We start from the raw sequence: 26,933 nt of genomic DNA, 5'->3' as shown, positions 1-26,933 counted from the left end.
GGATTCAAGGGTCACAAGGCCGGAGTCGGGAGGACTGTTGGGCCACACTTCCCCATACAGGTACGGGACTGATTACAGCCGGAGAGGCTGGGGAACTACGGGCTGAGACAAAATCAGGGCCACGTTAACAGGTGTAGTGAGAGCCCAGCCGGGCAGGTATTTGTTTTGTTTTGATGTATGCGGTAACCTCACCACCCCAGTGATTATTAACTGGACTGTTCCGTGTATGAAAAATGTCCCAATAAATGCAATGTTTGGCCTCGAAAGCTGCGGTGGACGACGATTCTTGTGAGAATGACCCCCCAAGTACAGCGATCCCTTACAGTGCATATTTGTGTTAGCTAATAGAGGCCTGCAGGCGCATTAGCATTCTGAAGTGGCTATATAGCAGCACGCATCCACATTATACTTAATGACCAGTTTATCACAGTATTATTACAAACAACTATTGGTCTGCAACAAACAGTGATAGGTTGGGATTTTTATCCTGTAGGTTTTAGATGGTTAATAAAAGTGAAATTTGATATGTGCACTTGTGAATGAATTACTGCTGTTAGGCTACAGTGGAAATTGGGTTATTGATGCCCTAGTGGCTTTTGAGTGGTTGCACGTTATACTGTCACAAAAGCGGACAACCCCTTTAAGTGTTTCAATAGAGGAGTTACAATGAGAGATTGAGACAGATGTTTGAGAGGGTGTCTGCCACTATTATTGCTTTATTCCACTCTTTCCCCCTCCTGTCTAAAGGTGGCCATACAAATAGTCTAAAGTTGTTCAAAATGGACGATTTAAACCAAAATGAACATTCATCAGGTGACATTTAACAACAAATGATCGTTTTAACTGACCGTTCAAAGAAAGATTGTTTGTGGATGAAAGATCTTTCTTTAAAAGAAAGATCCTTCATCCATCACCCGGTTATTGAACTTGTATGGGCAATCTGAACAACTGTAACGGCCAATATATACCAAAATGTATATGGCCGTGTATGTGAAATGATCGTTCACCAGATGTTTGTTTGCTCTAATGAAGGCATGCCCAACCTGCGGCCCTCCAGCTGTTGAAAAACTACAACTCCAAGCATGCCTGGATAGCCTTACAGCTATTAGGGCATGCTTGGGGTTGTAGTTTTGCAACAGCTGGAGGGCCGCAGGTTGAGTATCCCTGCTCTAATGTGTATGCCTGTGTGTGGTAAGCTACTTTCACAGTATTTGGTCATTAGTATTTGGTCATTAATTAGTATCAGTATTTGTAAGCCAAAACCGGGAATGGAACCTATGGAATGACTTGTACTCGGTTCACTCCTCGGTTCAACTTACAAATATTGAGGAAAATAAAAGTGGTCTTTAGCAACTAAGCCCTGTTCCAGTGTGCAGCACCATGCATGACCCATGGGCTACAGTGGTGTGCTGTATCTGGATAAGAAAGCAGATGCTGTCTGCGATTAGAAAACCTTTTCAGTCTGAGAGCAGATATTATGACTCCAGTTTCATGAGCTGTCAGTGTGTAGCAGTGGCGTAGCGTGGGTTGCCAGCACCTGGGGCAAGCCATGTATTGCGCCCCCCAACCAGTGGACACGTCCCTTTTTACAGATAATGTAGTAGATGTCACCTGCAGTCCTATGTAACACCATAGATAACACAGTGATAACTCTCTGAGTACAGATAATGTAGTAGATAGGTTTGAGGCCCCAGAATTCAGAACACGAACAGTGTGACCTGAAGTCTGGGGCCAGGATGTGGCAGGGTGGGCCATATTCTCAATCCAACCCTTCCGTGAAACAAATATGTGGATGGACATTATTATATACAGTAGAATACAGCACCACATACCTCATCCATCCAGTGACATCTGTGATGTATGAGAAAATCAAACAGTGGTGGCAGCATCTCCCATCATTCCATCTTTATTAGAGCTTCACAGCATACAAAAAATCACCAACGTTTCGGCTGTACAACAGCCTTTGTCAAGCATAAAAAACATATGGCAAAATTGCATATAAATACCCACACCAAGGAACACCCACAATTGTCAGAACCAATTAATCATAGCCATATCATCCACCCATCCCATTACCTCTCTGCACACAGACTCCCATACTAATCACATCACCTGTAGTTACCCTCTCCTTATCCACAATGGTTTCAGCTGTGGTCCGCGTCCTCAAAACCACACTGCGCATGTCCATGTAGCGACTGGCCCCGCTCCACGTCACACACGCGCGCCCGGAGCGAAGTCCCGCGATAGCCGACGTCAGAAACAGCTGACCACAGCATCATAGAGACTCCACCCCGCTCGCTCGTGCAGACATGGAGCTAGGCGTCGCGTTACCTGGGGGATGCAGCCACGTCAGTGAGTAGGGACCGCGTATGAAGCAACCATAATTTATGGCCAGAACTGAAACACACTGGGACAACATATATGCTTGATATCCACAGCGTATCACAGTGGATACTGATCAAACCATAAATGCAGTGTAAATAACTGTCATCTTATACTATTATCATACAGATTGGGCGCTGTATAGAACATACTACACTGCACCAGGCAACAGGTGTATTGTCTGTGTGCATAGATATATTAAATGGTGATGCATGATATAGTCAAATCTGACCATTTAAAAAAAAAAAGAATCCTAGCATGGGTGGGACCTCAGCCCCCTATAGAATATCATAAAAACACTATCCATATAGAACACTGATGAGGATCATCCACCAACCTAATCAATACTGGCTACATTAAACTCTAAATTCAGCCCATAGGGCTGTAGCGATCTCAAAGTATGGATCCATTTCAATTCCTTTCTCCTGAGTAATTTATTCTTATCACCTCCCCTCCTTTATGGCCCCACAGAATCTATTGCACGAAAACGGAGCTGGTTAATGGAGTGCCCGCAGTCAATAAAGTGTTTCGCTACCGGTTTTTCTATCATGGCCTTCCTAATGGTACTCTTGTGTTTATTTATTCGCTCCCGGACCTCCATAGTGGTTTCTCACACATAAATGTAGCTATAGGGGCACTGTATAATGTAGACTACGTCTCTGGATCTACAGGTGTAGTATTCCCTAATCCTGAAGGTTTTCCCACTATATGGATGGGTAAATACATCACCTTTCATGATCCCACTGCAGTTACAACATGATAAACATGGAAAATTACCCTGTGGCGAAACCAACCTCGCCACTGGGTTTTGGAGGGGCCTGTTTACCAGCCTCTTGCCCCAGGATTATGGGCCCTCTCATCAGCCAGGCCTCATTTGTTCACAAAGGACTTGGACTAACTTGAAACCCTGGTCTAATTCGTGCCATTTTGGGATGTTAAATGTCTGTGTGTATTGAAAAGGGTGGGACATTGTATACGTTGAGTAGGGAGGTCTGTTCCATTGTCTCTCTGTGTGTATTGGCGATGTCCTTTGTCCTGAGAGATAATTGAATTACGTCTCGGTTGTCTCCAGGACAGAGGATTTTGTGTATTCACCTGCCTGTGATGATTGCATCAACCCAGTGTGAGGTAATTCTATCACAGGCAGAGGGGAGGATTTTGGGTGGGAGTGTCTGAGTGTATTGTACGTGGTTATTGGCTGTTTTTACAAAACCCTGTGGGTGGTAACCTTGTTGGAAGATGTGTATAAAATGCTTGTGTGTTAAAAATAAAGAGTTCCTGTTTTTATACCTTCATGAAGTTTTGGCTCATGTTTGGTAAATGGGATAACTACACTCTTGGGGATTGCTATATCACAATACTCCCCTGAGTATAAGCTCTTGTAAGAGCTTGTTCATGATTCCTGCTCTCTGCATTTAGGAGAGGTTCACCCACTGGAGCCTGAAGCCTTGTCGTAGGTCCAGGGTGGGTAGGAGACGGCGAGACCTCCACCAAGCTTCGGCGGTTCGTGGAGTCTGCAGTGCTGACGGTGTCAAGTGGAGTGCTTGGAGTCCTCTGGAAGCACTAGGAGCATCTATCAACGGAGGTACCCGGTCGGGGTGCTAGGCGTTCCGTTACATACCCGTTTTCCTAGGTGCCAATAAAGTCAGTTTTTCTGTACTAGCTCCGCCCACATCGGATTTGACTAGTCTGTCCCGTATACAGACACGCCTTCTGTATGTCATCATCGGCGGCGATGCAAATTCCCTCGTATCAGGCATTCCTCGATGGAGGATATGCTAATCCTTCCTGAGGATATTAGTTATCGCACCACTATCGCCACCGAAGATGGACACAAAAGGAATCTTGTTCTCAGTCCCTGTCCGTGTGGATCCACTCAAAACCGTTTCACGATTGACGGCCAAAACTTTACTCCTAGTCCTCTGCAGTATGGTGCGAGGATAACCCCTTCTCATAAACTTCCTGCACATCTAATCTGTTATGGTAAGGAATCTGTCATCATCGGATACTATTCTTCGTAATACTATTATTGGCTCCATGGTAAAGAATCAACCATGCGTCGGGGATGATTACTGTCATAAATCAATAATGTGTTTTTGTCGGTCACTTTTTGGAAGAGATCAGTCCTGGATCAGTCCTGATTTCTCCATTCTCAATGTATACACGTACATCAAGGAATTATAACTCTTCCATTGATGCCATCAATGTGAATTCCAACCCCGGAACACCACTATTCAAATGGAGGTGGAATCGCTTAAGATCATCTTCAGTCCCACCCCAAATCATGAAAATGTCGTCGATGTAGCGCCACCAGCATAGGACCCTCCCAGAAAAATGGGAGCAATAAACCAATCTGTCCTCAACCTCCGCCATGAAGATGTTAGCATAAATGGGGGCCACATTAGACCCCATGGACACACCCCGCTTCTGTTGATAGAAGGTGTTCCTGAAGAGGAAATAATTCCTCCTCAGGACCACCTCCAGGAGGTTGAGGATCAGATGGCAAGCGCCCAGGGACAGTCCCGTGCCGGCCAAGGCCACATCGACGACATTCAAACCATAAGTGTGGTCAATAGAGGTATGAAGTGAAACAATATCAAAGCTTACCAACCTAAATTCACTAGGTAATACAATTGCTTTTAATTTTGAGAGAAAATCGCCAGTATCCCTGACGTATGAGGGAGCCGAGGTTGCATGGACCCGCAGGACCCTATCCAGGAATATAGAGACAGTATTGAAGACAGAGCCCCTGCCCGACACAATCGGCCGGCCAGGGGGATCCACCAAGCTCTTGTGTATTTTGGGGAGTATGTATATCACAGGGGTAATCGGTTGGCTGACTCTGAGATACTCATTGAGATCAGCATCAATGATCCCTTCATCTCTTGCCTTATCCATAGGGGGCCTATGATACGCATAATATCCCACTTGGGATCCCCTCCCAAAACCTCATAGACCTCTACATCACCTAACTGTCTCATAATCTCCCCAATATACCTGTCTGTGTCCATGAGAACCATGGCTCCCCCCTTCTCTGCTGGCTTAATAGTAAGTTGTTTATTGCACTCCAACTCTTTGATGGCATGCCTCTCTACAATGGATAAGTTGGACCTGTGTTGTTTCAAATTGGTACCTTGTAACTCTAAAATATTTCATTTTACAATAGCGATGCATGTTTCCACCACATGGTTATTTTGTGGGGGTGAAAAGCTACTTTTGTTCCTCAACCCATATGTTTTACATGACAGTTCCCCATTTACATCATCCATATTGGACCCAACATTAACAGTATTAGTCATAGAAAAAAATGCTTTCAATCTTAATCTCCTAAAGAAGCGTTGTACAGTAGGTCTAATTCAAACTCAAACCAGTCCCGATCACCTGTAGGACAAAAGGTAAGGCCACGGCTCAATACACATGTCTGGTCATGACTTAATTCAACAGAAGAGATATTCACTACCAGATCCCTTATTTCCTCTGGTTGCGTCTTGTCAGTCTGCCTTTGTGGGGCCCAGACTGTGTCGGTGGTAGAACTTTTAAGAGGCCGGTGGTGTTTCTTTCTGTCCCTTCGATATCCACCTCTCCTGGTTTTCTTGCTGCCCCTAAAAAATTAGATGACACTGATTCATCCGTTGAATCTGATTCTCCTGTGGTGAACCCAAATCGACCATGATCAAATCTTCTGCCCTTTCTCCGCCTGGATACATTCTGTGTCTGTGATGATTGCCAATTATAGACTTTACCAGACTGATTTTCCCTTTTCATGCGCTCAACCTCTGACCTGTGCCGCTGTACATGCTGTGCCACTTTTTCTTTCTGTCCAGCAAAGTCCTCTGTACTCAGAAGACCCTGGATCTGACACTCCAGTGCATTTAAGGATAACTTTATGGTGTCCACCTCTTTTTGTAAATAATCAATGTTCAATAACATAAGTTCGAACGAATACTTGTTGTTCACCGCCTTAAATGCTTTGCCAAATTCAGCGTTATTGGGGAACAAATTAGGGCGCAGATGGGATCTTAATCCCCTTAGGATCCTTTGACTTTTAAAATATTCCCTCAAGGTAATGAGGTGTAGCTCCATGGTGCTAAGTCTCTTAGCCTCTTGTTCCTATTTATTTGCCATTTTAGGTATCAGTTGTGCTCCGTGTCATTCTGTGTGCTCATTTTTTCACCATCTACTGTGTTCTATGTGTTTTTATTGTGATTTGTCTCATATGGAGACACTAATAAAATTTATATATTCATAATATTATTGAGTGCGAGCCCTATTTCTCTTTTTTTGGTGTTTTACCATATTTGCTTTTAAGCATATCAATGGAAGGTGAACTCAGGAAGGATGCATCTCCCTCCCCAGTATTGATCAGGCGGTGAATGTCCTCATCAGTGTACACATAAGCATGCTTGATAGAAGTCTCATTGTTCTTACCCGGACCTGCGGGGGTCTCCACCCTGTATATTCAGATGTATCCCACCACGGTGCATGCTCCCTGGATCAAGTAGTAGAAACAAAAGTGCAGGAGCAGCACTCAACGCGGTCCCTACTCATTGACGCGGCTGCATCCCCTAGGTAACGCGACGCCTAGCTCCATGTCTGCACGGGCGAGTGGGGCGGAGTCTCTATGATGCTGTGGTCAGCTGTTTCTGATGTCGGCTATCGCGGGACTTCGCTCCGGGCACGCGTGTGTGACGTGGAGTGGGGCCAGTCGGTACATGGACATGCGCAGTGTGGTTTTGAGGACGCGGACCACAGCTGAAACCATTGCGGATAAGGAGAGGGTAACTACAGGTGATGTGATTAGTATGGGAGTCTGTGTGCAGAGAGAAATGCTAGCACAGGCTTCCAGTATCCGTAGTTTCAGGTGCTGCACATCTCGTATCATCTGAAGGCAATCGTCTATGCTGTGAAGATACGAGATGTGCAGCACCTGAAACTACGGATACTGGAAGCCTGTGCTAGCATTTCTCCTGCGGTGTTGCTATCAGTGTGTGAAGAGTGGGATAAGAGGGTTGCATTGACAATCCAACACAATAGGCAGCACATTGAACACATTTTGTAAGTGGTCAGAAACTTGTAAATAACTCATGAAAGAATAAAGTTACGTTAAAAACAAGCACACCATTGTTTTTCTTGTGAAATTCCCAATAAGTTTGATGTGTCAAATGACCCTCTTCCTATTGAAAAAACAAAAGTTGGATTCAAAATGGCCGACTTCAAAATGGCCGCCATGGTCACCACCCATCTTGAAAAGTTTCCCCCCTCACATATACTAATGTGCCACAAACAGGAAGTTAATATCACCAACCATTCCCATTTTATTAAGGTGTATCCATATAAATGGCCCACCCTGTATATCCTAATATTACAGAGGGGCCATTATTAATGGCCCCTCTGTATAATTATAATATATAATGGCCCTTCTGTAAAATTTATATATATACTGGCCCCCTCTGTATAATTTGGCCCCTTTGTATAATATATAATGTGGCCCCTCTGTATAATTATAATATATAATGACCCTTCTGTAAAATTTATATGTATACTGGCCCCTCTGTATAATGTGGCCCCTCTGTATAATATATAATGTGGCCCCTCTGTATAATATATAACTGCCTTCTTTGTTTTTTCTTCTATTTAAACTGATAATGCCCCCCACCTCCATAGTGCCCCCAGTATGGCCTGCCTTAGGGTAGATACACGGACGTTTCACTGTGCCTTCCCGTGCCGCGTCATCACGTCATCTCGCGAGACCCGACACAGGAGGTCACGATGAGGTAATCGCGATCTCCTGCGCCGTTCTACTGCCTCATAGGCTTCAGGCCTGGCCTGAAGCCTATGAGGCAGAACGGAGGGGATGGGAGCCATAGGCTCCCGTGGCCCTCCATAAAATGCCTGCTGCCTGGCGCCCCCTGCAATTTGGCGCCAGTGGCAATCCCCCCCCCCCCACGTATGCCACTGGTATATAGTTCTGCAATATTGTATAAAAAATAGTCCTTTTATATGTGAGTATGCAGTTCTGCTTGGGTTTCCACTCCAGTTGATTGGAAAGCTGGGGATTATAGCTAACTTACTTCATGCTGGTTTAGTTATGTGCAGTTTTTCCTTTCAAATTACTCAGGTAAAGAAAGGGTCATTGGCAACATATTTAAAGTGATGAAAAGTGTGCGAATTGGTTTGATGCAGCAAAATAAATGAAAATGTTGGTGTCAGATAAAGAAATGCTCAGTCTAAATTCCTTCATTGCTTTCTAGAGAGATGATATGGAAGCTATCCCTGGATATTTGTCTCTTCATCAAACTGCAGATACAATGACCTTAAAATGGACCCCAAACCAACTTATGAATGGCTCTGTGGGCAATTTAGATTATGAAAAAAGGTGAGTACATTTTAATTTCTTGCAGCTTTTTTATTTCAGTAATTAATAATTAAGTTAATAATTAAGTTAAGTTAATAAACACAAGGTATGATATATTATAGTATTTTCTATTACTCATCACATTAACTCTCCTTCTCTCACACATTGAGGATTCCTTTATCCCCAAGTGACTATCGCACCTGACCTCACCTCAGGCCAGGTGATCGTGGGGAAAACACAGCAAATATAATGTACACTCCTCTAATAGGTTTCCTGCACCATTCTAGGAGACACATATCTTCCCTCATATATGAGGCCTGTCACTGCCTCACACAGGGTATGTGGAACACCCTGGTAAGGAGTTAATGTGCACTTAAGTCTGGTGATGTACTGTAAGATTGTTGCACTTCTTTCAAAGAAAAGGTTAATGAAAAGTCTGCATAAGTAATGCTCTATGAATAACCACATGTTAATGCTAAGGGAATGTAGACAAAATTAAAAATTTGCAGGTTTCTTGACATTATCCTGGTACAGACAGGCAATATGAGTGAAAGTGTTAATAAGGAGGAATGATCTTTTGTGATATTCACAAATTCTGAGAACACTATAATTTTGAAATAGAAGCAAAGTAGATAGACATATATTAAGTGAATGGCTTTGCCATAAAATATGCAGAATGAAAGCATCAATACAGCCCTGATTTCAAAGAATTACTATTCGGCCTCATGAACGCAATAGTATCCGTTTTGCAGTCTGCAAACCATAGATCTATAAAATACTGATACTGTCCATGTGCCATCTGGATTTTTTAGCAGACCCATTGACTTCAATGGGTCTGCGGGCCACATTTTGTGGACCAGAAGAGGACATGATCTATAATTCGCGGAACACACATATGTATGTGAACAGCACATGGAAAACGGATACGGTTGTGTGCATGAGGCCTTACAGTAATATAAGGACATTCATAATAAAAAGAGGGTATTGTAGAACTTATGCCATAGGACATTGCTTTGGTACTAAAATGCTTATTTGCCTTTGATTTAAAGGGGTTTTCCAGACTCCTGATATTGATGACCTAACCTCAGGATAGGGCATTATTATCTGATCGGTCAGAGTTCAGCACCTCACATCTCCACCAATCAGCTGTTCCCTGCAGCCTCTAGGTCATCAGTATCTGATCATGGGGGTCTGATAACCAGGACTCCCACCAATCAGCTGTTTGAGATGGCACCGATGCTTGCAGTAGCGCCGTGGCCTTCTCACAGGGGATAGATCATCAGTATAAAGATCTCGAAAAACCCCTTTAAAGTGCTAGTTCCAGCACCTGGAGGCTGCAGGTAACAGCTGATTGGTGGGGGTGCGTGGTGTCAGACCCTCACCGATTGGATATTAATAATCTATCCTTATTAATTATCTTTTTGTAACCTTGCTTGTGGTATTTGATAATTATGAGACTTTTAGGATTTCCCCTTATTTAATGGTAGCCCTCTACAAAGATGTATGAAACAAGAAGGGATTCAGGCGCACTAGCAGTTCATAGTGAGCATCTGTGTGATTCTTTTTACAATAAATGTGTTCCTCTCATGTGTAGAACCTTGTAAAATGAAAACATTTACTAATGTAAGGGGGTTATTCAGGGTTTCCACCCTTAGGATAAGCTATCATTGTATGATTTGTATGAATAACCATTCATTTTGACAATTTTGCAATTATATTACTTTTGAGGAAACTTGTTTTGATATTTTTAAACCGATTGTAAAATGACAACTCAGGACATTGCAGAAGGGATTTGAAAATGACAGCTTGATATTTAAACAAACCAACATTTCTGGGTCAGTTTAAGCGCTATTCTCATCCGATTATGATCACCTCAGTGTTTTTGTTGGGCTTAATTAAATTCTGTGATCGCATTGCAACCTATTTAAAGGGGTTGATCAACCCTCAGAATCCATCACTATCAGTTCGACACCCCACACCTCCGCCGATCAGCTGTAGCCGGGGTGCTCTCTTCAAAGTGAATGGTAGCAGCGCTATAGTGACCACCTCTGTCCACTGTATACAGTGGATGGAGCTGTGCACTTCTCGCACTCAGTTCTGGTGCCAGATCAGTTGCAGATAAGCTGATCATTTTGGGTGTGTCGTGTCGATCCTGGTAACATTGCATTATGGGGCTAAGTCCAGGTAAGATTACTTTCACACTAGCGTTTTGGCTTTCCGTTTCTGAGATCCGTCTAGGGCTCTCACAAGCAGTCCAAAACGGATCAGTTTTGCTCTAATGCATTCTGAATGGAAAAGTATCCACTCAGAATGCATCAGTTTGGCTCCATTCCGTCACCATTCTTTTTTGGAGGCGGACACCAAAACGCTGCTTGCTGCATTTTTCTGTCCGCCACGTGGTGCGGAGCAAGACGTCCTGACACACATTGTAGGTCAATGGGGACGGATCTGTTTTCTCGGACACAATCTGGCACAATAGAAAATGGATCTGTCCTCCATTGACTTTCAATAGTGTTCAAGACGGATCCGTCATGGCTATATAAGACATAGTACAACCGGATCCGTTCATGACAGATATATGAGGTTGTATTATTGTAACGGAAGCGTTTTTGCAGATCCATGAAGGATCCGCAAAAAACGCTACTGTGAAAGTAGCCTTAGTCTCCCGGTATATACACTGTCCTCCTGGCATATGCCCAGGCTGCATTCTTCTATGCACTTAATAAAAGGAATGGCAACAATTACCTGACTCACGTGTGCCAAAACAATACTTTTTGGGCTTCTGTTGAAGCCTATAGGGCGCACCTTTTCTTCTCTCGGGCCACACCCTAATTGTTGCTCTTGGTGTTGTGGGTTTGGTGTGGGTGCAGGGCAGGAGATGCAGGTGTCGTGGCTGGCGAATGGTGCTGGAGTCAGTAAACAGGCCAGTTGTAGAAAATGAGTCTAAGTGCAGAATGGGAGTTGTAGTACATTTACCGGTTTGTAGTACTCCTTCCCTCTATCTCTCTGAAGTATCTTTCTGCACAATCTAAGACTGGAAATAGTATTCTTGCAGTGGTGGCTGTAGGTTGGGAGTACAGGATTAAGATCTGGTGGGCCAGACCATTTTCAAGCGTAAAGGGTGTCTTAGCAATGTCCCTCTATTTGCAATAAAGTCTCTATCAGCCATAAGCAGCAAATACCTTTTTGACTGACTCCAATACTTGGCCATGCAGATTCTGGACCTTCTAGTTCTTTTCTTTCTCTTTTCCTGGAGTACTGTGAAGTAGAGATGGTTTTCTCTCTATGGATCTCTTAGACATAGTGATACTGAGTTCGGGCCATGTAGCTTCATCTCACTTTCTCAGCTACGTAACTCATAACACTAGACTGAACTAGAGGTGGATCCAAGACCATCAGCCAGCCACTACAGGGGCAGAGTCAGGATTATCAACTCCAATTGATCCATATGGAGATGTGCTGGAACATTACAAGCTATTCAAATATTAAATAACATTGCATAATAAGACCAATTTGCAAGTACCCTATTCTGGGTACTGCAGACACACCAAACATGAGGTGAACACATTTAAGGGATTATGTTGTACAAAATTTGTTAGATATGTGTAATGATGTGAGAGTAAATATATTCATGTTCTATATTATTGCCTCTTTGTGGTAATATTTTCTAGTGTTTATTGGGACTATGCAATGACTATTCGTTTTGAGGAAATTGTGTATCTCCATTGTCACCAACAAGGTATGCATTTGTATACTTTTTATAGAATCTAAAACACCTAATGCAACTGATAATATAATGTTTTTTAAACTGTCCTTAAAAGTCGTGGTCCATGTTGACAAGATAGTATTGTGTATTTGACGGAGATTTCCTGTTCTGTCATATCCTAAAGATGTTCTTATTTAGATCTGGTTACTGTGAAGGTCACTGCCATACAGTGAACTCATTAAAGGGAATCTGTCACCTAGTTTGAGCATATTAAACTGTTACCATTGCAATGTTCAATAAACTACCTTCATTCCAGCAAGGGTCTTCTTTCTTTTATTCATGTTGTCACTTAGATAAAAAAAAGTGATTTTTTTCAGATATGCTAATGAACCTTAAAGGTGCCCAGAGGGGCGTTATTCCTCTCCTCTAGAGCCCAGTAACGCCCCCCTGCAGTGCCCAGCCCGCCTTTATTTCAAGCCCAGCACGCCTCCTCATAAATAAATTTCCTCCCCCAGCCGAGCCGAATGGCGCCGCCCCCTCCGCTACGTCATATAATTTATTCAACAGATGAACCTTGCTTCATCTTTTCTTGCCCATGAAATCTCGCGCAGCCACAGTATTGCCGACTGACTGTGCCTGTCTGATCCTACGGCTCCTGAGGGCAACAGCCTCAATAGTGTCACTGGGCATGCGCCGAGCCCAGTGACTAATCAGAGCGCTGTTGCCCTCAGGAGCCGTAGGATCAGACAGACGCAGGCTGTTGGCAATACTGCGGCTGCGCGAGATTTCATGGGCAAGAAAAGATGAAGCAAGGTTCGTCTGTTGAATAAATTATATGACGTAGCGGAGGGGGCGGCGCCATTCTGCTCGGCTGGGGGAGGAAATTTATTTATGAGGAGGCGTGCTGGGCTTGAAATAAAGGCGGGCTGGGCACTGCAGGGGGGCGTTACTGGGCTCTAGAGGAGAGGAATAACGCCCCTCTGGGCACCTTGAAGGTTCATTAGCATATCTGAAAAAAATCACTTTTTTTATCTAAGTGACAACATGAATAAAAGAAAGAAGACCCTTGCTGGAATGAAGGTAGTTTATTGAACATTGCAATGGTAACAGTTTAATATGCTCAAACTAGGTGACAGATTCCCTTTAACGTGCTTCTAAATCCAACCATGATGATCTGTTCTTTGTAACATATTGAATTTTCTGTAGCCATTAGGATATACATAGACTGTGGCGATAAGTTGGTGAATACGGGCTAATGTACACCAAGAAAACAATACTTCTATGCCATTAAAACATCCCACCATTTTGCCATCCCCTTAACACATGGTTATTTCCAGTTTACAGCTCATACTCCCCCTTTGAAAATTAACTGAAACCAAAGGGGCACTGTTCTCAGCAGAGTGCCCTTAACTCTGGCTCTATGAGGCCACCTCGATATTAACTTCTGATGTTTAAGTGAGCCTGTAAGAATGTATCTGAACACTTTTTGCTGTTATGACACATATTGCCGGGAGAACTGAAAACCACCATAGTTGGCACAGTTATTCCATGCTGCCACATCACTGGGTGATATTTACTTTAGTGGGCTGGTATACCAGTAGATGCAATTATATGGCCATTAAATCTGTGTTTAAAATAAAGTCACATTTAAAATAACAGAATATTAATGACACCTTGTCATGAATATTCTGTCTCTAATACCCTGTTTTCTTCCAGTTGTTTTCTTCTTTTATTTCCATTTCATGATTTATAATTCTGAAGTAAATATAAAGTAAGTAGTAAAGTAATATTATTAATTACACTTTCCAAGTGTAAAAAATGGCAGCTTAAAGAAATTTAAAGGCAACGGGTTGTCCAGCTTTTAACAGTTTCAACCCCCCCCCCCCCCCATCCTTTCCCAATTTTGGACATGTGGAGGGAAGCATACTTACTGTACCTGATCTCCCGCCGCTTGGTTTCGGCTCCTTTAGTCCACCCCTAAATTCGTGGCACTCCAGTTCCTGTTTGGGGGACACATCACCACTGCAGTCAGCCATTTACTGCAGTGTCACATCCCCATCCATGCTGGAAGTTTACAAGCGGTGACTCGAGCCCGGCAAACACAGTGGTGGACTGAAGGAGCTGGAACCGAGTGGCAGGAAGTATGAGAGAGGCAAAAGGGGGAGGGCACAATCTTTCATGGCAATGGCTGTTCTAGCCAGTAGTCAGCCATAAGATATACAGTGGCTTGGATTTAAATTTTACTGCAGTTTTGCAGAATTAGAAGATCCTTTCATGTATGTTTGTGATGGCTTTGACAAAGTTACCACTGCCTGCTACTTCAAATCTTATGTGTATCGGCAGCTTTAGGCTACTTTCACACTGGCGTTTCTGGGTCCGCCTGTTAGATCCGTTTCATGGCTCTCACAAGCGGCCCAAAACGGATCAGTTTACCCCCAATGCATTCTGAATGGATAAGGATCCATTCAGAATGCATCAGTTTGCCTCCGTTCAGCCTCCATTCCGCTCTGGAGGCGGACACCAAAACGCTGACGTTGCGGAGCCAAACAGATCCGTCCTGACTTACAATGTAAGTCAATGGGGACGGATCCGTTTTCACTGATACAATATGGTGCAATTGAAAACGTATCTGCCTCCCATTGACTTTCAGTGTAAGTCAAAACGGATCCGTTTGCATTATCATGCATTGTTCATCGTAATGCAAATGGATCCGTTCTGAGCGAATACAAGCGTTTGCATTATAGGTGCGTATCCGTCTGTGCAGATACCAGACGGATCCGCACCTAACGCAGGTGTGAAAGTAGCCTTAGTATTCAACCTAGATATTTTGCTTCTGAAATGATAGAACCTCATATCTAACATGTTGTTGTCATGCAACAGTAGTGAAGATACTAATATGCGCTTTCTTTTCATTATCCAGTGGACAGTGGTGGCACTGTAGTATTAGTCAGTCAGGATGGAATACAGAGACCTCCTCTCAGGTTCCCCCATGGAGGGCATCTCCTCCAGTTTCTCTCCTGTCTTGAAAATGGTCTACTTCCACACGGACAACTTGATCCTCCATTGTGGTCGCAAAGAGGAAAGGTATTCTAGATCAGTCCATTCTGGAGATTTTCTTAAAGGGAACTCATCAGGCTCCCTGGCTTCCAGTCAGCTGTGTTTTAAGTAGAAACACCACAGTATTTGCTGCTGTTTACATAATATTAAAGGGAAAATCAACCTAAAATGTATGTTTATATCCTGGAGTTTGTAAATGTGTCCCTTCACTGATTTCTAAAGCTGTGGGTTTCCACCCTCACTTCATTAATAAAAATCTTATAACACAACATTCTAATCAAACTGCTATTAATATCCATTTTATTTATTTATTTTATGCACTTATATAGTGCTACTATATTCCGCAGCACTTTACAGACATTAGCATCCAACTGTCCCCAATGGGGCTCACAATCTAAGTTCCCTATCAGTATATTTTTGGAGTGTAGAAGGAAACCGGAGTACACCCACGCAAACACGGGGAGAACATACAAACTCCATGCAGATGCTGTCTATGGTCAGATTCAAACCTAGGACCCCAGTGCTGTAAGGCAACAGCGTTAACCACTGAGCCACCGTGCTGCCCATCCATTAAAGGGGTATTCCAGTTATAACAAGTTGTGGACAGGGGATACCTATAGGATTGGGGGGATCCTACTGCTGGGACCCCCACCAATCTCGAGAATGGTTGACATGTAGCCCCTGCAACCACCTGAAATGAATAAAGTAGCTGGTCGGATAAAGGCTCAGCCGTTCCATTCATTTTTATGTGAGCACCAGAGATAGCCGAACACTGTACTCGGCTATCTCTGGCACTCCCATAGAAATTATTGGAGTGGTTGAGCCCTTATCAAACCAGCCGCTCCGTCCATTTCAGGTGGGCTCACGGGGTACTCTGCCCCTTTTCTCGTGATCGGTGGGGTTACAGCCATAGGACCCATGCCAATCTGATAGTTAACTACTATCCACAGGAGATTGTTATAACCACAGGACTTCTTATATCCTGTGAATACCCCTTTAAGGATGTCATCAATGCAAAATCTCAAAAAACCCTTTTAAGACCTCCTGCCATTAAGGTGGCTATAATTTAACATTCCTTGTGACCCTTTCCTCCTCATACACAGCCACATTCAATGCTGACCATGGCATTTAAGTAGTTAAAGAGAGAGGGAGAACTTTTCCTCTCCAACCCCATCATGCTCATTTCAGATGTGATTTTGGAATTGCTATTCCAGTCTAGGGCAAAACAATGACCTCCTAGCTTGTTATGTGCTGATGCCTATTAGGATCGATGCCTAATAAGTATTGTCATATTTACTGTAATGGTCAGTAGTACTGCAGGGTATTATGTTGGCAAGCAGAGGATCACAGGTAAAGTAGAAAGTAGTGTTCGAAAATAATGAAAAGATTCTAGTAAAAAAAAAACATACAAATGTACCGTATTTATTTTTGTAGAACACTACAAACAAAAAAACAAAACTGCCATTGCTTCTTTAATATCTACCCATGCAATCAAATGACGTGACCACATTGTTTATCCCAAATGGTGAGCATTAAAACAAGAATTAAAAAGAATGCCAAAATTGCAGAGGCCGAAATGCTGAAAAATGCAAAAATATGGCTCAGGAATTGTTGAAGCACCAGCATAGTGCATTTTAACAGATTGCTTATCTCTGTACACGGTTTACCTTGTTTTTTGTTCATTGTTTTACTATATTCTTTATATACAGTCAGGGGCGTAACTACCATAGCGGCGGACCATGCGACTGCTATGGGGCACATGGCAAGAGGGGGGCCCAGTTGGGATTATACCCTCTTCTACTGGGGGTGAAAACTTGGTCAGGACTCTACCCTCTAAGGGAACAACTTTTAGCAAATGAGGCAGTATAAAAAAAGGCCCAAGGGTCATTGAAAAGGGTTTAGGCAGAAACCCTTCTGTCCTGTGTGGGGGGTCTGGTCTAATTCCTGCTATGGGGCCCTTACTTATCTATGTATGCCACTGTATACAGTAGTTGAAAAGAGTAAAATCAAGATTTGATTTTCACGGGGCCTAACATGACTACTAACACTATTTTTGTTCTCAAATTATATCTAAAGTTTTATAATTTTTATGTAACATAGGGCAAAGTGTTTCCCAAGCTGAGAAAGAGAAGTCCTCAGGGTTCTTCGGAGTCAACCTCAGACAAGGAAGAAGATGAAGCAACAGACTATGTATTCAGAATAATATATCCAGCGAGTCAATCTGAGTTTGGTATGAGTATGGACAAATTCATTAGGTTTTATAAATAGAAATGTGTATATATATATATATATATATATATATATATACAGTACAGACCAAAAGTTTGGACACACCTTTTCATTCAAAGAGTTTTCTTTATTTTCATGACTATGAAAATTGTAGATTCACACTGAAGGCATAAAAACTATGAATTAACACATGTGGAATTATATACATAACAAACAAGTGTGAAACAACTGAAAATATGTCATATTCTAGGTTCTTCAAAGTAGCCACCTTTTGCTTTGATTACTGCTTTGCACACTCTTGGCATTCTCTTGATGAGCTTCAAGAGGTAGACCCCTGAAATGGTTTTCACTTCACAGGTGTGCCCTGTCAGGTTTAATAAGTGGGATTTCTTGCCTTATAAATGGGGTTGGGACCATCAGTTGCGTTGAGGAGAAGTCAGGTGGATACACAGCTGATAGTCCTACTGAATAGACTGTTAGAATTTGTATTATGGCAAGAAAAAAGTAGCTAAGGAAAGAAAAACGAGTGGCCATCATTACTTTAAGAAATGAAGGTCAGTCAGTTAGCCGAAAAATTGGGAAAACTTTGAAAGTAAGGGCTATTTGACCATGAAGTAGAGTGATGGGGTGCTGCGCCAGATGACCTGGCCTCCACAGTCACCGGACCTGAACCCAATCGAGATGGTTTGGGGTGAGCTGGACCGCAGAGTGAAGGCAAAAGGGCCAACAAGTGCTAAGCATCTCTGGGAACTCCTTCAAGACTGTTGGAAGACCATTTCAGGGGACTACCTCTTGAAGCTCATCAAGAGAATGCCAAGAGTGTGCAAAGCAGTAATCAAAGCAAAAGGTGGCTACTTTGAAGAACCTAGAATATGACATATTTTCAGTTGTTTCACACTTGTTTGTTATGTATATAATTCCACATGTGTTAATTCATAGTTTTGATGCCTTCATAGTCATGAAAATAAAGAAAACTTTTTGAATGAGAAGGTGTGTCCAAACTTTTGGTCTGTACTGTATATATATATATATTAGTTGTGACTCCACACAATAATTTTCACCTCAATTTTTTTACTATTTATACATCTTTTTATAATTTCCAATTATTATTATGGTTTATCCATTTCCTACCTGATACCATTCCTGTCCACTAGCATTTTAGTAATTTTAATTGTAATAATCTGATGACTGAATTAAACTACATAAACAGTGTAGAAGCGAAACAATAGAAAATACGTAATTGTAGATGTTGTGTTAAAGTAATGTGCATATAAACAGTTTTCTTATAGTTTGTTTAAAGGTGGTCATATTCATTAAAGGGGTTCTCCAGGGAACAAAACTCCAATAAAAATATTGAAACCTGTTAATATAAAATGTCTTGTTTTGTGTAAGAGACAATTATTGGAGAAATTAAAATGGCTGCTGTCAAATTCCTGGACGTGGAATGAGGTCCCTCATTTCAGCTCGTCAGTATGTCAGCTGTGATCTGTACATAATACAGTGCTTTACAGGGCTGATACAGACGGAGAATGGAGCTTCCATGCGGCATTTGCTCCATACTCTCCATTCTGACTTAGGACGTCTTGCAGGTTTTTTCAGTATTTTCATATTTTTTTGTGGTTTAACGGAGAATTCCTTTAAATAACTGTTTGACCAATGTTCATTGCTCCTGACTCCCCCATAAACATGCACCTTCAGCTAAGCCAATAAATGTTTTTTTTTCAGTGGGGAGAGAGAAACAAACTGTTACCAGATAAATCCCATTTTAGGCCTGATTTTCAAAAGTCTAAAAATCAGGCCTAAAGCTGGATTCACACATCTGTGTTCTGGACATGTTATATGTCTGACCCAAACTAACAGCGATTTAAGACATACGTATAATACAGATGTATAATACGTTCCAGAACATGGAAATGTGAATTTGGCCTGAAGGAAGACTAGTCACTTAGTAAACAACACCGATGAGTGGTATAGCTGCCATGAATGTATAGTATTCTCATTGTACTTTTCCTTTGTTTGTAGTTACTGTACACCATCATTTTCATCCTTCATTAACACATCTCCCATGTTCCATCTCCACTTACCATGTGATGCCAGCAAGTCAGACTTCAGTGGTCCAAACACGTTCTGAGAAGCTCTTCCATGCCCCTACCATGCCGGGTCTGCCTTAGCGTACTTTTTTAACTGTGTGTGCTGGTACCACCAACTTTCCAAATATATCTGATAACTTTTGTTAACATGGGCATGTAATTTTATCCAGTATTGTAATTTATCATGGAATATACAATTCCGTATATATATATATATGGCGACATATACTGGCTACCAGCTCATACTGCTTTCCATCTGCTTTTACACTTGCTCATGTATAAGGGTGTTGTTCAGCTTTTTTTAAGTGATGTCCTATCCTCAGGATAGAATAGTAAAAATATCCACAGCACTCTTGACTTTGTGCAAAAAATCACCGCTTTTTTTATTCCATAAGCAGCATACAATGCGACGTTTCGACTTAAACAAGTCTTTATCAAGCAATTGATAATGATGATTGGAATTGCTTGATAAAAACTTGTTTAAGTCGAAACGTTGCATTGTATGCTGCTTATGGAATAAAAAAAGCGGTGATCTTTTGCACAAACTGAAGAGTGCTGCGGACATTTTTACTATTCTGTTGATTGAAGGGACCCATAGCCCGAGTCTCCTTCCGTGTGCACCACCGTCTGGACTTATACGCTGGGTACCTGGAGTATTGGTATATATTGTCCCAAGGTGGGATTTTTTGTGCTGTTTACCATTTTTTTTTCTATCCTCAGGATAGGCCATTACTAGGCAATCAGTTGTTCTGTGTAGCACTGTTAACGGAAGTCAGTCCTGGGAGCAGCTGTAGTAGCGCGATCCCTCCACTACACTGTTAATAGCTCTGTGTAGATGCTTCGCTGACTTCCGTCAGAGGACCCCTGGCAGTCAGGTAGTGATAGCCCATCCTGAGGATAGGTTGTCGCTTAAAAAGGCTGGACAACCCCTTTAAGTGCTTGAAATTATGGTTAAATAATAAGCTGTTTCTAAATAAATGTGGGTTATACAGGTTCTTTTAATCAATATTTATCATGGTTATGAACATAAAACTCTGCATCACAGTGATTGCTACTCCTGGTTTATTTCCTAATGACAGCTTTTATTCACAGCATTTGATGGGATCATATGTTTTCCTAATCATGTTAATGAAATTATATTGATTGTGAATCTGTCTTGTGTTTTTGCTGGCATGTGGTGTATATAGATAACATTTTATGTACAGGTGAAACTCGAAAAATTAGAATATCATGCAAAAGTCCATTTATTTCAGTAATGCAACTTAAAAGGAATTGCATTAATGCAACTTAAAATTAGAATTTTGTGAAAAGGTGCAATATTCTAGGCTCAAAGTGTCACACTCTAGTCAGCTAATTAATCCATACCCCCTGAGCAAAGGGGACCCCAAAATTGTGACTTTGGGGTTTCATAAGGCTGGGGTCAGACCTGAGCGTTTTACAGCGCGTTCCTACGCGCTGTAAAACGCTCAACAGGCAAGAACCAATGCTTCCCTATGGGCAGGGTTCTCACCTGAGCGTTTTACAGCACGTACGATTGCACTGTAAAACGCCCGACGCCCCAAGAAGTACAGGAGCTTCTTTGGGGCGCCTTGTCGCGCGTTCCCGTACATAGACTTCAGCGGGAACGCGCGACAATAGGCGTTCGTTTGTTCCGGAGCCGCGTCTGTTCGCGCGCGTACAATCGCGCATACAGAGCGCTCCATCCCGTACACTAAGGTCTGAACCCAGCCTAAGCTGTAAGCCATAATCATCCAAATTATAACAAATAAAGGCTTGAAATATCTTGCTTTGCGTCTAATGAGTCTCATATGTTAGTTTCACCTTTTAAGTTGCATTAGTGAAATAAATTAACTTTGCACGATATTCAAATTTTTTCGAGTTTCACCTGTACTTCTCTGAATGTGCACCCTCCAGACTTGGTTATTATATAGCCCCAAATAATATATTATCACAAAAGCATGTTTAAAGTTAGTGTCCATTTTCACACTAAAATGTGATTATACTTTAGAAATATATAGTCATCATACCTAGTACCATCCGTTGAAATTATGGTGTAGATCTGGTCCTCAGGGCCCACCTGCCAGTCATGATTTTAGAATATCCCACAGTCATGATTTTAGAATATCCCACAGAATGAATACCTGTTCTGTGGTAAGTCCTGATGCATTGACACTAAAAATATCACCTGCTCAATACTAAGCAAATTCTGAAAACATGACAGGCAGATTGAGGAACACTTCTCAAGACCATCTTCACAAAATGCTTGCTGATGGAACTGCACTCAAAAAGTCTGAGATATACCAACCTCTTCCCCCTCCACTGTCTTGCGGTTGTCATTGGCACTAGTTGATCCCAGGGCAGGGAAGGTTAGTGGTTATTTTGTGAAGACTGAGTAAGAGGATCAGATATGTGCAGTGGAGAGCACAGGTATTATGACTGTATATCTAGTCCAGGGATCAGCAACCTTCGGCACTCCAGCTGCTGTGAAACTACAACTCCCAGCATGTAAACATGCTTGGCTGTTCTCACAGCTCCCATAGAAGTGAGTTGTAGGTTCAGAGCATCTGTAGTGCCGGAGGTTGGTGATCCCTGATCTAGTCTATAGTCAAATTTTGTTTTGAGACTGGAAGATTGCCTAAACTCATTTGGGACCACATTCAATGGATTTCCTGGACACAATTTCAGTTAAAAAAGGTTATGTTTCGATTGATATAATACAATAAATTGAGTGAATCCACAATGGTTCCTGTTGAAGGTGCTATGGATTTATACGGTGTCTTAAAGATTCACTGACATCACTGCTCAATCTGTTGTATAAAAGGCACTATGGCTACATAAAGGCATATAATAGTGCTTTAGTGACAGTTTCCCATTTCTCATGGACAGTGCGCATTCATGATTGTATAATGAATACCTTATTAAAGCAAGTCTGTGAATTGCAATTTGCTCCAGATTAAGAAAAAAACTTTTTAGAAGGATTTTGGTTGGATTCGCTCATATTTGATTTCTCTTTAGTGCCTCAAGATTTTATGGATCCTCAGGGGGTTGGGATACCTTCAGTGTGGCAGCCCAGTACTCGCAAATCCTCCTGCTCCTCATGTTCTCAAAGTGGATCTTCAGACGGAGTTCCATCCAATGGGTGCAATCATGAGAGGTACGTTTGAAATCTTTATCCTTAATAAAATCACATCACAATAGAATAAATGTTCTCAAAGAGGTTAAACAATACATATTTCTTCCATTCACTCGTTATTTGTTATTGTACATATTGTTTTCAGTTCCTCTTATAGGACCAACCTGTACAAAATACCCCAAAATTTTTTTTTATGTTATAGTAATCTGGCCATGTACTACCAATTCAAAGTTGGACCTGGATATTCACTATGCCTTAGGCTACTTTCACACTAGCGTTCGGGTGTCCGCTCGTGAGCTCCGTTTGAAGGGGCTCACAAGCGGCCCCGAACGCAACCGCCCAGCCCTAATGCATTCTCAGTGGACGCGGATCCGCTGAGAATGCATCAGTCTGCCAGCGTTCAGCCTCCGCTCCGCTCAGCGAGCGGACACCTGAACGCTGCTTGCAGCGTTCGGGTGTCCACCTGGCCGTGCGGAGGCAAGCGGATCCGTCCAGACTTACAATGTAAGTCAATGGGGACGGATCCGTTTGAAGATGACACAATATGGCTCAATCTTCAAACGGATCCGTCCCCCATTGACTTTCAATGTAAAGTCTGGAAAGATCCGTTCAGGCTACTTTCACACTTAGTTTTTTTTTCAAACTATAATGCAGACGGATCCGTTCTGAACGGATACAAACGTCTGCATTATAGGAGCAGATCCGTCTGAGCAGACATCAGACGGACCCGCTCTGAACGCTAGTGTGAAAGTAGCCTTATACGTATTGTCACATGGTCACATCATGTAGAGTTTTATGTTGGGAGTGAATGCGCGAGGCCAGGACAGAATATTAACATCAGTGTTGTTTTTTTTTTTCATTTTAGTATTACTTACAGGTTACATTCAGAGTTTTATAAATTGCAAAATAGCATTTTAATTTTGAATACACATTTTGAAAATCAGGAATGATCATGTTTTTTTAATTGATGTTTAATTGATGTACTGTATTTTTTTTATTCTATTTTAGATGTGTTATATTTTTCTAAGGATTTATATTGTTAAGTAAATACCTCATGTTTTATAACCTAGAACTGTATTTACAGTATTTTTGCTTGCCTAATTAAGAGACCCCTTTTTAAAGGGCATCTGTCAGCAGATTTGTACCTATGAAACTGGCTGACCTGTTGCATGTGTGTTTGGCAGCTGACGGCATCTGTGTTGGTCCCATGTTCATATGTGGCCGCATTGCTGAGAAAAATTATGTTTTAATATATGCAAATTTGCATTTAGGAGCAATGGGGACATTGCTGTTACACCTAGAGGCTCCACTTGCTCTGCAACTGCCATGTCCTCTCTACTTTGATTGATAGGGCCAGGCATGAGATGATGTTTTCACTGCCTGGCTGTCACGGATGGTGTACAGGAAACAAGACAATACCATATAAACAATGTCTCTCTGGATCCACAACTAAGGAACAAAGGGAGACCCCTGCAATAGACCTGCCGCTCTCCCTCACTGCTCAGCCTATGCGAACACCCCAAAGGTGGATGGCCGCATATCCACGTTCCTCGGCTATCTATTACCTGAAGACCCTACAATAGTGAAGGGACACGACCACCGGCTCCCTACACTGACACGGAGGGAGTCAGGGTCACCTGGATCCAGAAAAGACAAAATCATAAATACATAAACAGCACTTATCTTGCAGACGACTGACGACTGGGAACTGGGAACTGGGAACAGCATGCACACACACTCCAGGAAGTTGTATCAGCCGCACACTACTGCATTATGGGGAGGAACTTAAAGGGTAGCAATCAGTCCAACTGCATGACAGCTGAGATAGACTAACGAGATGAGAAACTAAACCAAAACAAAGAAATTCAAGGAGGAGGATCTGAGAAGCTCCTGTGAGCGCTTCTCAGCTGTCTGGCTGTGACAGTACCCCTCCCTCTAGGAGTGGACTCCGGACACTCAGAGCCCACCTTCTCAGGATGGGACCTATGGAAAGCCCTGATGAGACGAGAGGCCTTAATGTCCGTCACTGGGACCCACATCCTCTCCTCAGGACCATAACCCTCCCAATGAACGAGGTACTGGAGGGAACCGCGGACAAGACGAGAATCCACAATCCTAGAGACCTGAAATTCAAGATTTCCATCAACCATAATCGGAGGAGGAGGCAAAGGCGAGGGTACAATAGGTTGAACATAAGGTTTCAATAAGGACTTATGAAAAACATTATGGATCTTCCAAGTCTGAGGAAGATCAAGACGATAGGCAACAGGATTGATGACAGACAGGATCTTGTAAGGCCCAATAAACCTAGGACCCAACTTCCAGGAGGGAACCTTCAATTTGATATTCTTGGTAGACAACCACACCAGATCACCAACATTCAGGTCCGGACCAGGCACACGTCTCTTATCCGCCACACGCTTATATCTCTCACTCATGCTCTTTAGATTATCCTGAATCTTTTGCCAAATAGATGACAAAGACGAGGAGAATCTGTCCTCATCAGGCAAACCAGAAGAGCCCTCTCCCGAGAAAGTCCCAAACTGCGGATGGAACCCATATGCACCAAAAAATGGTGACTTATCAGAGGACTCCTGACGACGGTTATTTAACCACCTCCGGACCGCCTAACGCAGGATCGCGTTCCGGAGGTGGCAGCCCTGCGCACAGTCACGCATATACGCGTCATCTCGCGAGACGCGAGACTTCCTGTGAACGCGCGCACACAGGCGCGCGCGCTCACAGGAACGGAAGGTAAGAGAGTTGATCTCCAGCCTGCCAGCGGCGATCGTTCGCTGGCAGGCTGGAGATGTGTTTTTTTTAACCCCTAACAGGTATATTAGACGCTGTTTTGATAACAGCGTCTAATATACCTGCTACCTGGTCCTCTGGTGGTCCCCTTTGTTTGGATCGACCACCAGAGGACACAGGTAGCTCAGTAAAGTAGCACCAAGCACCACTACACTACACTACACCCCCCCCCCGTCACTTATTAACCCCTTATTAGCCCCTGATCACCCCTAATCACCCCTGATCACCCCATATAGACTCCCTGATCACCCCCCTGTCATTGATTACCCCCCTGTCATTGATCAACCCCCTGTAAAGCTCCATTCAGACGTCCGCATGATTTTTACGGATCCACTGATAGATGGATCGGATCCGCAAAACGCATCCGGACGTCTGAATGAAGCCTTACAGGGGCGTGATCAATGACTGTGGTGATCACCCCATATAGACTCCCTGATCACCCCCCTGTCATTGATTACCCCCCTGTCATTGATTACCCCCCTGTAAAGCTCCATTCAGACGTCCGCATGATTTTTACGGATCCACTGATAGATGGATCGGATCCGCAAAACGCATCCGGACGTCTGAATGAAGCCTTACAGGGGCATGATCAATGACTGTGGTGATCACCCCATATAGACTCCCTGATCACCCCCCTGTAAAGCTCCATTCAGATGTCCGCATGATTTTTACGGATGCACTGATACATGGATCGGATCCGCAAAACGCATCCGGTCGTCTGAATGAAGCCTTACAGGGGCATGATCAATGACTGTGGTGATCACCCCCCTGTCATTGATTACCCCCCTGTAAAGCTCCATTCAGATGTCCGCATGATTTTTACGGATGCACTGATAGATGGATCGGATCCGCAAAACGCATCCGGACGTCTGAATGAAGCCTTACAGGGGCATGATCAATGACTGTGGTGATCACCCCATATAGACTCCCTGATCACCCCCCTGTCATTGATTACCCCCCTGTCATTGATTACCCCCCTGTAAAGCTCCATTCAGACGTCCGCATGATTTTTACGGATGCACTGATACATGGATCGGATCCGCAAAACGCATCCGGACGTCTGAATGAAGCCTTACAGGGGCGTGATCAATGACTGTGGTGATCACCCCATATAGACTCCCTGATCACCCCCCTGTCATTGATTACCCCCCTGTAAAGCTCCATTCAGAC

At 43.0% G+C, this 26,933-nt stretch overlaps 1 protein-coding gene across 1 annotated transcript in view; it reads left to right on the top strand.

Annotated features, from left to right (window-relative positions):
• SGSM1 (small G protein signaling modulator 1) overlaps positions 1–26,933 on the top strand; it is a 273,270-nt gene that overhangs the window by 166,012 nt on the left and 80,325 nt on the right. Inside the window, exons 9-14 of the mRNA XM_040419686.1 lie at positions 8,634–8,758; positions 12,409–12,476; positions 15,364–15,527; positions 17,601–17,730; positions 19,752–19,889; positions 22,835–22,973. Coding sequence (XP_040275620.1) covers positions 8,634–8,758; positions 12,409–12,476; positions 15,364–15,527; positions 17,601–17,730; positions 19,752–19,889; positions 22,835–22,973 — 764 coding nt within the window. The remainder of the gene's footprint in view (positions 1–8,633; positions 8,759–12,408; positions 12,477–15,363; positions 15,528–17,600; positions 17,731–19,751; positions 19,890–22,834; positions 22,974–26,933) is intronic.

Source organism: Bufo bufo, chromosome 2, assembly GCF_905171765.1.
Source record: "Bufo bufo chromosome 2, aBufBuf1.1, whole genome shotgun sequence".
NCBI classification, from domain to species: Eukaryota; Metazoa; Chordata; class Amphibia; order Anura; family Bufonidae; genus Bufo; species Bufo bufo.
This window is presented reverse-complemented; position numbering and strand designations above follow the sequence as displayed.